Below are 12027 nucleotides of genomic sequence, written 5' to 3'. Positions count from 1 at the left end.
CTCAGCCAGGGTGAACAGCCTGCATGCTGTGTTTCCTGGGAGCAAGGAGTACTAACACTGCTGGGGTCTATTCACACCCTGCGATACTGCCTCTGGAAGTGTCAGATAGGTGACCTGTGTTAGTAAGTGCCCAGACGGGCAAGACCTTTTTTTGTTTGTTCTGTTTTCAAGCATGGTATTGCTCTATTTACGTTTAATGGACTGTTTATGCCGCTAATAAACGCCAAGTTGACCTTTTATAACTCAAAGCCTGATGTGAACTGTGTCCACACACACCATCCCCCGGGAAGATCCCTACAATATATATATATATATATATATATATATATATATATATATATATATATATACAGCAAGTATATGATGGATGATAAGTATGTATTCATTCAATAATAGAAAAATAACAAAAGAAATTAACAAGTCACTCGCAGTCCTTGTGCTCTTAGTTCAGGGAAGGCCAGTGGCATAGCACACATCAGGGTGGTGCACTTGTGGTGTACCCCTGGAGGTGTTATATCGGAGGAACGGATGGTCACTTGCTAGGTGTTGTAGTGTGACACCACTCCTATGGTGGATGGCCGAGATACAGCCGGACCTTTTTATCTTGTCACGTGACGCCAGTGCCTGGTGGCCACACAGGTGTGATGACACGCCTGCTTTTAAGGTGAAAGGCTGGTTGTACCCCTTTCCCCTGTGGTCAGTGTCCTGCCGGGTTGCTACCGGGTCCCTTGGGATAATGTCACAAATGTTGTAGTCACGGATGGCCAGAGTGGTATAATGACCCTCCCGGATAGTAGGACCTCATAGTCGCCTCGTGGAGTAGGGGCTTTACTTCCTCTACAGCGTGTATGGTGCTCTGCGATTGGGTGAACAGAGTGCAATAGAAGAAGAGAGGAGAGGTGATAGGAAAGAAGAAAGCAGAGATCCTACTGGTCTACAGATTCTGGTACACGCAAACACAACAACCCTTCAGCTGTGCGGCTTCCATATACCAATACATAATGCAGCTACATCCAGTGGTCAACTTCCAGTACTACTTTCACCATAATAAGACCACAAAAACTACAGACTTTTGCAAAGGGTACATGCAATAGTAACCCCTAGTGGGACACCACACAGTTATTGATGAGCAGACGTATAAGGCCTTTTTCACACATTCAGTATTTTTTCCATGTCCGTAGATTGTCACCTGTACAATCCGTTAAAAATTACGGATTGGGCATTTGTACTGCATCCGTAGTGGATTTGTATTTCCGTTAATCCATTGTTAGAAACACAACCTTTCAACGTGTGACTAATTACAATTAAACATGAGTGAAACGCACATCTAATTGAAGCAAAGCGCTTTGTTTGATAAGTGTGTGCCGCTCATCAAGCCACCAGCCTTTCAGCACTGCTCCGCTCCCTACCGCTCCACCCCAGGTGCTGGGGAAGAGCTGGATCCAATCCTGGGAGACTGGGAGAACTTTCCCAGGATTTGATCTTGCTTTTCCTGGCATCCTGGGAGAAGTGTCAGGGAGCGAAGCAGCGCTGAAAGGCAGGCATCATTATAAGTGTATCGCAGATCAAACGAAGCGCTTCGCTTTGTTTAGATGAGCAATTTGCTCATCTCTAGTTATAATCCGTATAAAATAGCGGATCCAATTGACTTCTATGAGAGAATCCGCAAAAAAATCTGGGTTTGCACTAGGATTGGTTTGTGTCCTTCTAATCTACTGATCGTGTGAATAGCCCAATAGACATCAATGTGCACTCGAGAACAGAAATAGAAATTTATAGATTACGGGGCGTGTGAATAAGGCCTAAGTCTTTCCTTTATATTTTCTCATCTTTTTGTATACACTCCTGGCTTCAGCTCAAAAAACTGCATTAAAAAATGATTATTTCACTTGCTTGGCACAATGTATCTATTACAGGGAAACAGAAATAGAGCTATTCTGGCCAGAGATTGTTCTATAGCATGACATGATGAAGACTGCTGCAGTGTGAAAATAAGTTTTATGGAATCTGTTGTACTGTGTAATTTTCATTAGAAAAATTGCTGCTAATCTTGACCAAATGTGATGGACCCAGACTTTTTATGGTTAGGTCAGCTCTCTGTATTATAGTATTATACTTCTGTCTGCTGGGCAGATATGCTGCCCATACCTATTCTGATCCTCTTTTTCTCAGGGGTGATTAGCTGGCTAATGAACTTGGCCATATACAGGAGTATAAAGTAGAATTTTAACTTTCGTTGTAAAAAAAAAAATGGTCTACTAACTGCCTATGTGAGTTCCTATAGACAACGCCATCAAAGGTAGAGCTGTGTGGAACCAAAACACTAGAGATAGATGCAGCATGAGGGCTCATGGTGACTGAACATTGGCCTACTTGGAGTTTTTGTAGTAGCTCATCTCTTTCACTCTCCAGCTCTGTAAGGTCAGGTCTTTGTCCCTTTAAGTGAAGAATCTCCTAAAGCCAAAGCAGAAAAAGTAAACTCATGAGTAAGCTGATGTAAATGGTAAGTTTTTTTATCCATTATTAAGTGATCAATACTCAGTAACATCTGTATTAAATGACGGGTTCTGATAAGGGGTTTTACTGTTTGGTTGACTGCTTTTTTCCCCACTGTCAGATGGGCAGGAATTTCACAATGGCACATGAATGCTAGGCTCAGGGTGTGTGTATCATGTGTAGAGGGTGGGGTGGGTGCAGTTTTACAGTCCTGTCAGGGTACTGCAGCGTTTTCACTGAAATGACACAGTACTGCAACAGTACCACAATAAAACTACAGTGTGTATTCACACTCCTTTTTGTAATAAAGTTCCCACCCACCTAACAATTTAGTACAATGTACAGATAGTCAAACAAATAGTAATATTCCTATATTTTGGGAGCCAGGGGACGTAGCAAGAAAGTAAAACCCAGTTAAGATCAGGGTGTGCGTGGCTACAAAGTGCTGTAAAGCCTAACTTTTTTCCCCATAAATGTAGGTTAAAAGTAAAAATCTAAATATGTAATTCTACAAGTCATTGGATGATACAATCCCTCACCTCTTCTTTATTCTTAAGCAATGTCTCAAGTTCTCTTAGTCGCTCAGAAAGTTCATTTTCTGGGTCTGCTGCAGTCACCGTAGTAGACAGAGTCTCCAGCTCTGTAACCTGCACAATAAAGAGATGAACGAAATGAGATGATCTATTTGTCCACCGCCTCTAAAACTTTCTTACAAAAATGAGTAAATAAGGGTATAAACAGTGACATTTATTTATGGAACAAAAGCTTTGTAAGATGCATAACAAAAGAGAAATAACCTTCCCATATAAACTAAAGGAAATACACAAGCTTATATTTATGGAAAAAATGGAAAGGAGGGCAGACGCTCCCCCACAATCTTTTCAGAGTGGACCTTGTATGTAGTATGTACATCACTCATCCTCTATTCACTCAGCTCTCATTTAGGCCTCCTCCAGACACTAATTTTGCGATTTTAATAAATTGCCACTGAGCCTAAAAACGCCACTGAGACACAGCATTTTTCGACACTAACAAAATAAAAAAAATAAAAAAAAAAGTAGGAATTTTTATTGGTGTTTACTTGTCAAAACAACAAGTGTCCAGCCAAAGACAAGTATGTACAGCTGTAAATTCTGTGCCACTAAATTTCATAATGCAGCAGTGTCATGAGAACAATTTCTGCTGTTCACAGCAAGCTTTTAAACATATTGGGGGGATTAAGTAAAGGGTGTAAAATATAGACTGGTGTAAACTGCCCACAGCAACCAGCTTTCCACCCTGGTAAAATAAGAAAGTGACTGTGAGTGGTTTACACCAATGTATATTTTACACCCTTTGATAAATCTGGGCCATTAAGTCTCAGAATATTTCTTCGGTATAAAAATAACATTTTATGGCCTCTTGTGTTAAGCAATAAAAGCATGGGAGACAAACTGTTTGGAATTACAGTGGTAGGTACATCTTAAAATACAACAGTGGAAACTGGAGCTATGTTCACACACAGTAATTTTGATCAGTATTTTTGGTCAGTTTTTTTTATCCAAAACCAGGAGTGGATTGAAAACACAGAAAGGCTCCGTTCACACTCTGATGAAATTGAGTAGATGGCCGCCATATAATGGCAAATAATTGTTTTTAAATTAAAACAACAGCCATTATTCTATGTGTTGTGTGAACTAATGGCCGCTGTTTCCATAGACTTAAAGTAATGGCTGATATTTTTAGTATCAAATAACGGACATTATTTTACAATGTGTAAACATACCCTAAGCTACCCTCACACAATCAGTAGTTTTTTAAGACCGTTTATTTTCCATTGACTTCTATGGGACAAACTGTGCTGCAATTATGGAGCTAGTCAGCAATTTTTGCGGATCCGTAAACCACAGATTACAAATTTGTAAATCTATGGACAGTGTGAACGGCCCAAAAGAAATCAATAGGCTCTAAATTTGTAGATCTGCAATTACAGACAAACTTCTGCAACGTGTGAATGTAGGCTAACTCGTGTCTGTGCTTTTTGTGCTGGCATTTTGTGCTGGCAAGTATTAACACTTGTGAGAGTACAGCCTGTATTTTACAACTCCTACACCTAATCCACATATAAGGTCTTAAACAAATGGTCACCACTTTTATTAAAGTACATAAAGGGAAGATTAGTGACGCTTGAGTCTTTTAACACAGTTGTTGCATAATATATATATATATATATATATATATATATATATATATATATATATATATATATAAATGTCTGATTTCCATACCCTTTGACGTAATTTTTCCGCCTCCTCCTGATATCCAGCCAGTTGCTTCTTCCACTTCTCCACATTGGCATTTGCTTCCCGCAAAGCCGCAACTAACTTGTTGTTGTTGTCCTGAAGACTAAAGAACTCAGCCTCCCACTGCACCTCACACACTGATCTGGAAAATAGATTCATTCATAAATCATGATATATATATATATATATATATATATATATATATATATATATATATATATATATATATATATATAATAGTCACAATAGGCATTTACATTTTCTGTTTAAAAATGTAGCAGTCAAAGGTAGCAGAATTTTTCCATTATTATGTGATTATTGTTTACTCATCTAAAAACCACTTCAATCTGCCGCTGTTACATATCAGACATAACACTACTGTACTAGTGATCCAGCCTATGAGAAAGTCACATGCATCGTGATAGGGAGGTTATATAAGTATTTGCAGTTTACACTATTGGGGGATTGGAGGATTTGAGGTGTATATGTGTGTGTGTGGGGGGGGGGGGCTTCCCTGCCATACGGGAGTCTTAGAACATTGTATGCCAAGCCAAAAATTCCTCAAAAAGGAAAGACTGCCCATCTGCTCATCCCTTTGACCTATGTCCATAAGCCTTACACTAGCCAGCCAACAACCTGCTCTGCACTGATGAAGGGGCAATAACCCGAGACAGCTGTCTGCAGATGGGGCAGTCCTTCCTTTTTGGAGAGATTTTTGCTTAAAGGGACACCACTTTGCCTAAGTGGTTTGAGAGCTATCTGCATATGCTTTCTTGTTAGTTTTAAAGTGTAGCTCCAATGATTTATAATATCAGCTGTCTGGTCAAAAGTTTAGAACTGACATTAGGTGATGCTTCAGGTCAAGCATGGACATTTGGTAGATAAGTTAGCTGTAGATGCTACAGCCATATCAGAATAGAGTTCTGTTAGGAATATGACTTTGCGCTCCTCGGTTCGTGCCGGGCAGCCGAGGAAGCGCTGAGTTTGTCTGTTGTTTGCACTGAATATTGTCTGAATTGTATTTTACTTTCCAGCCACACCTGCCTTGCCTGTCAGACTTCTGGCGGTGCAAGGGTTACTGCACTGCTAGATCTATTCAGCTGAGCTTGGTGCTGGGATCAGGGCTGCTCCAATCAGCTGCTGGACCTAGTCTCTGATCCTGGATAAAAAGCAGTCAGATCCTCATTTCCCTGCTGGCTATTAGTTGTTACTAGTCCCAGCTCTCCTGCTCCTTTCCCAGCGTTCCCTCTCCTAATACCCTTGCTATTGCTCTGCCCGTGTTCTGACCTCTTTCTTGACATCTGACTATCCGCTCTCTTTCTGATTTTGTACTGCGTTGTCCGATTGGTTTTGACTCTGCTAGCTGACTATCCTCCATTGTGTTTTGTTTGTCTGTCTACGTTTGTGTGTTCACCTACTCAGTGTAGGGACCGACTCTGTGGTTGTCCACGACCGTTTAGGGTCGTCCGTGGCAAGTAGGCAGGGTCATTGGTTGGGTCAAGTTCAGGGCTCACTGTCTTGTCCGTGTCTCCCCAGCCTGACAAGCTGCTTTTCTAATGTTTTAGGGTACGGAAGTTGCTTTACTATACAAATGCTGATTGAGGTCAGCTCACCTGCTTGATCCACTCACGGTGCACGGCAAAGCCCGGAGCCAGGGCAGCACATGCAAAGAAAAGGGTCCAGCACCAGTGCAGCGGATAAAATAACGTCCTTCTTTATTTATACAAACTTCACATAACGAGAAACAAACATGCGATTGTTGACGCGTTTCGGCGTCTCTCACGCCTTGTTCACAACATAGTATACCGTATACTGTTTCCCATAACGTTATATGGGCGGTATCAAACATCACATGACACTTAATTAAAATCACGAACACATGATTTAAAAATAAAAGCACAAGTTGTATACAAAGTACAAACCAAGCGGACTGGAAAAAATGTAAGACAAGAACATCATTAGACATGCATATATGATATAAACAAAATCTCGCCTCCCCTGCAGCATCTCCTATTGTCAGCTCTAAACTGGAGCAGGAGAACGATCTTTTAAATCACTGGTGCTAAATTGCAGATATAAGAATCCAGACATGGCCACCTAACTGGTGGATTTTAAAAATGTGAGGCACATATGATACAGCTGTATTTTTCTAATAGGTGTCATTGCCATGTTCATGCTATGTTCTCTACCTTTTGAAATTTATTTTAACAGCCCAATTAAACAATCCCAAATATATGCAGCTTTATGTGATGCTTGCAAAGTGATTTACAAATGGTACTACACTCCTGCACGATAAGCACATTTTCTGGCACTGTACGCTGATATGCCAGTTCTGGTTGTAAATAGAAAGTCTATTATCTTCAATACTTCTGTGCTCCTTTAATTGTACTCCAAAGCTCGCCCTACTACACATAGGACTTCATGACTTCCCTTCTGACTGATGTGCTTACTGCTGTAAAGGCTTCGTTGGAAAAACAATGGAAGCCATCCTATTCCCCTACTAAGTTAATCATCCTGTAGCATAAAGGGATATGTGGCATTACATTTACATTTCTCCTCATAAATATGATAAACAATGGTCCCAATAGATACAGTATACAATACAGATACAATATAGAAGTAGAAGTTAACATTGTTCCTTCTGTTGGGCCCTTTGGCCCTTCTTTACATTCTTTTACAATGTGAGCTATATATTGATCTTTATTTAATAAAATAAAATCAAACCAACTAAAAGACAAAACGAGTTGTAACCGGTTTTTCCCTCCTTTATGGTCTGTTGTCAGGACGGTATTAACAGCTGCTGCTGTCCTAGGGAGTAAACCTAAAGACGCCCCATCCTCATGATTTTCTATTTTCTGAACAACATATTGATCTCTGATTAGTCTTAGGCCGCGTTCCCACATTTACTGTACATCACCACATGCAGCAGATGCCAGACCCTCATGTGGTAACAATAGGCGTATGGCCACTAATCCTGGTAACAGCACATGACTACTGAGGAAGAAATGGCAGCATGGTTTCGGCCACATGCATTTCTCTACATGTAGAAACATTGTCTGAATCACGTTTTTCATGGTTTATAACTGCTTAAAAAATAAACAAATTTCGACATTGGAATTCTTACCACAGGATTGGTAGATTGGTAGGTAATAGCACCAGACGTCACATTTAATACCGCCACACCAGACCTGACCAATACTGCCGTACTGTGACTGTATCAGCCACACCAGACCTGACCAATACCGCCATACAACACCTGACCAATACTGCCATACTGTGACTGGATAACACCACCATACCAGACCTGACCAAAACCACCATACTGTGACTGGAAAACACTGCCACACCAGACCTGACCAATACCACTAAACTGTGACTGGATAACACCGCCACACCAGACCTGACCGATTCCACCATACCCCCCTCGAAAAGACACCAGATTTACTGGCAAGTCTGAATGGTAGGTGGGAGGCTAAAAAAAATAAGAACAAAGAAAAGTTCATTTCTTTCCCTGCTCTGTTTATATATGTATAGATTGTATAATTGTATGTGTCCAATAAAATCTACATTCTACATAGTATTTATAAGAAGGCAAGCACCATACAGTGTCTGTAATATTATATTAGCCATATTAGTGTTCATGTCATTATGAGTCCTAGAGTACACATAATGAAACCAACCAGATTAGTGTATGGCCACATTACCCACAAATAGCAATATTGTGGCAACATTATTTAATAGGCAGTTACAAGGTTATTTGTAGATTTAATATCCAGACCATTTTCATGCTGTCTAAATATTACTGAACCCTAGAACAAAATCCATGCCCCAAGTATATCGATACAGGGTTAGGCATTTATAATTCCTGAACCAAAAATCTCACTTTTGATCCGTTAATGTATTTATGTGAAGCATGCAATAACCGTCTATAACCCCCATTGCAACCAACCCCCCACCCCCACCCACGCACACACACTCCCTCCCTGCTTATAAACCGAAAGAGGAAATTATTAGGCCTTATAATCTTTTTCATAAATGAAAGTGATTTGGTGACGTCTCCGCTCAGTAATCTTTACCAATGTAATCAAAAGATCTGGCCCTGCAAGCCAGCAGGCATGTGGTTGTTAGCGCAATCTCTTTGGAGACGGTTCTTTGTTGAATTACTTTACCATTAGCCTCTATTGTAAAGTTTAAAGTGGGTTAATATTTAGAGGAAAATGTACGACACTTCTAAAGATACGAGAACACCAAAGTATGTTGCTGCGTCCTGTGTAATTACTGGCTTGTACTTTAATTGGCTTGTGGCAGATGGAGGGGGACATAAGCCTGAAATCTGGGTTATTCCAACACATTCTCAGTTATTTTATATTATCTCTGGAAATCAACAGAATTCTAGCAACATTTATTCTGCAAGGTGCCAAACATATATGTGCACAGCAAGGTGTATAAAGGGTCCACACTGATGCAGATGTAATCTGGAAAACGATAATCTACACACACGATAATTATAAGGCACAGTTATACTATACACAGGTATACATAGGAGATCCCAGAAGATGTCATTGAAAAACTCCTGGAAGACTGCCGGGACGTTACATAACCCAAAGGGCATGACCAGGTACTTAAAATACCTACCCCTTCACAAATTCTGATCAGATTATACATGCCTTTGAGATCTAATTTTGTGAAGATTTAGGCAGGGGGTAGCGGTTCCTCACAGTCACCTTGTAGAGACCCCGGTAGTTAATACAGGGATGAAAAACTCTGTCTTTCTTCTCAACTAAGAAGAACCCAGCACTGGCTGGAGTGGAAGACTCGCAGATGAAGCCTTTCTGCAGGTTCTCCTTGATATACGCAGACATGGCTTCCGTCTCCAGGATCAAGGGAGGATACACTCTTCCTCGAGTGGGTGAGGCGTCTGGCAGGAAGTTAATGGGGAAATTGTAAGGCTAGCGCAGAGGTAACATCTCAGCCAACATTTCAGAGAAGACATCTGCCAACTCTTGGTACTGTGCCGGGAGACCAGGCAATGGCTTGGAGGAGTCTAGCGATGGTGAAGAGAACCAAGCCTGAGAGGTATTCAGACAGTGGGCGAAGCAGTCCGAACCCCAATGCAAGACCTCCCGGGTCTTCCAATCAAGGTTAGGGGCGTGAAGCTGCAGCCTTTCTCTCGGAGAAACGAGTGGCCAGATGGATCAGTCCTTCACTCAACTAGAAAGACCCTTCTTCAAGGTGGCAACTAGGGCAGTGTTATTCCACTTGTGTTCTGCGGCCAGCGTGCAGAATGGTACTACATACTTCCTGATAGAAGAGTCCCCTTGACGTAGATTGAGGAGGGCGGTCTCTGTGGAAGACTCTCTTGCTAGTTCCTCAAACACATACTATTCAGAATTCAGACAGGAAGGCCTGGAGATTGGCGGTGACCAGATCATCCCAATCCCACAGCGATATTGCCCAGGCCAAGGACTTTTCCTCAAGGAGGCTGATGTCAAATGCAACCTTGAAACGCTCCGTGGTGAATTGGTTGGCCAAGAGCTTGATGTGCATGGTGCACTGGGAGACGAAACCCCTGCACATCTTTAGATCGCCACCATATTTAGACAGCAATGCTAGGCGTAGATTCGGCCTTAGGGGAAATGCTACTAGCACCAGAGGTGATGGAGGCACTGGAGGAGACTGTTGAGCCAAAATGAGCTGCTGCAACATGGGGTATAACTGCTGGAGCTGCTGTGACTACTGTGCAATCTGCTGGGCGACCACTCTGGGGATCTCGTGGACATCAGGCACCTTGCCAGGATCCGTGGTTGGAGCCTACTGTGTCGGCAGGAGTAGTGGATCCACTGAACCACAGCTAGCGATGGCGCAAATAACACCAAGGAGCAAAGTCTAAGGGGTCGCTGGTTTTCACCAGAGCCCACCACAAGATGCATTGGACTTGCTGCAGCAGGCGACCCCCAGGTTGCTACTCCTAGCTTGGCCTGCAAATGGCAGCAGGTAAGGTGTAGCTGAAGACATGTAGGCAGGCAGACTGCAGCAGTACTTATGGCTGGAACTACGGGCAGTAGTCATGGACAGAAGTAATGGGGAGGAACTACGGGCAGGAAATCTGGACCACAAACTACGGATAGCATGCAGAGGCTCCAATGGCGGGTTACAGCAGGGGCAGGGTTTTAGAGGGAAGTGCTGGGTGCATACGGTTAGGGGCGTACTACAAGAGCCAATGCAAACGTTCCCTGGGAGACGGGGACGTGTGAGGTGCTAGGGGTGCAGAGCAAGAGCAGCCCTGGGCCCCTGCATGTGGGCTCCGGTGTCTGCTGAGAAGAACAGGCAGGGAGAGCACCGCAGCCATGACAGTATGTAATGAAGATATTCTAGATTATTTAACACCAGTCAGTAAAATGCTAAAAACTAACCTAGGCAGTTCAAACAGAAAACTGTACATTTCTTTGCAAGTCCTTGTAGACCAACTTTGCTGCACTTTTTTCTAGAATCACTGTACTGATTCATATGCCAAACCCCCACAATGTCCCCATGTGACTATCAGGTGACTCTGGGGCCGGAGCTCATGGAGTCAGCATACAGTGTTAGGTATTGTGGGCTGCATTTATGTTTATTAATGCTTAATCATATGCACATGTGTTTCTCTTTGTGAGTTGCTGACTGGTTGTAATGGGACACCATAAATATCCTGACCCCATGCTCTAGCCTTACCCCTCCATAAAGGCATCCTGCCGATACGTGTGACGGGGTTGGGGGCCTGTGACATATTATCACACAGGTATAGGTCATATGTGTATATGGTTGGCACTTGCAATAATCTTGTATACTTTTGTTTGGTACCTGTGAGCAAACATGTTTACTGTATACTTATGCTGCTTCACTATTTCGCTTTAAAAAACATTTACAGTTAAGCAGTGTGCTTCTCCACTTCTCAGTCCCCCTCTGTATGTTAGCAGTTGCAGACAATTATTCATGATACTTGGACATTTACCTTTTTATATGTTTTTAATCAATAAAGCTTTCTATGTTGTATCTGAGCAGTTTAGCTTTTACTTTGGTTGGTAGTGTATCTAGTAGCTATAAGCTCCTTCTCTGGCCACTGTTCCCTTATTACTAATATACTTTATACAGTGTTCTAAGGTAAGCCCCCGTTTGGTGATCTTTCATTACTATAACTTTAGTATATAATGATTTTCAAGATCAGTTTAGAACAGTCCGTAAAATGATAAAAATAAACCCAGGCAGTTCA

The 12027-nt window shown here is 42.0% G+C and overlaps 1 protein-coding gene across 7 annotated transcripts in view; it reads right to left on the bottom strand.

Moving 5' to 3' along the window:
• Positions 1-12027, bottom strand: part of HOMER3 (homer scaffold protein 3) — a 126125-nt gene that overhangs the window by 15687 nt on the left and 98411 nt on the right. For all 7 annotated transcript variants that reach the window (XM_069962258.1, XM_069962263.1, XM_069962257.1 and 4 more), the window contains 3 exons: positions 4764-4920; positions 3036-3143; positions 2374-2454 (listed from right to left, as the gene is read on the bottom strand). In XM_069962258.1, coding sequence (XP_069818359.1) covers positions 2374-2454; positions 3036-3143; positions 4764-4920 — 346 coding nt within the window. The remainder of the gene's footprint in view (positions 1-2373; positions 2455-3035; positions 3144-4763; positions 4921-12027) is intronic.

Source organism: Dendropsophus ebraccatus, chromosome 3, assembly GCF_027789765.1.
Source record: "Dendropsophus ebraccatus isolate aDenEbr1 chromosome 3, aDenEbr1.pat, whole genome shotgun sequence".
Classification (NCBI taxonomy): domain Eukaryota; kingdom Metazoa; phylum Chordata; class Amphibia; order Anura; family Hylidae; genus Dendropsophus; species Dendropsophus ebraccatus.
This window is presented reverse-complemented; position numbering and strand designations above follow the sequence as displayed.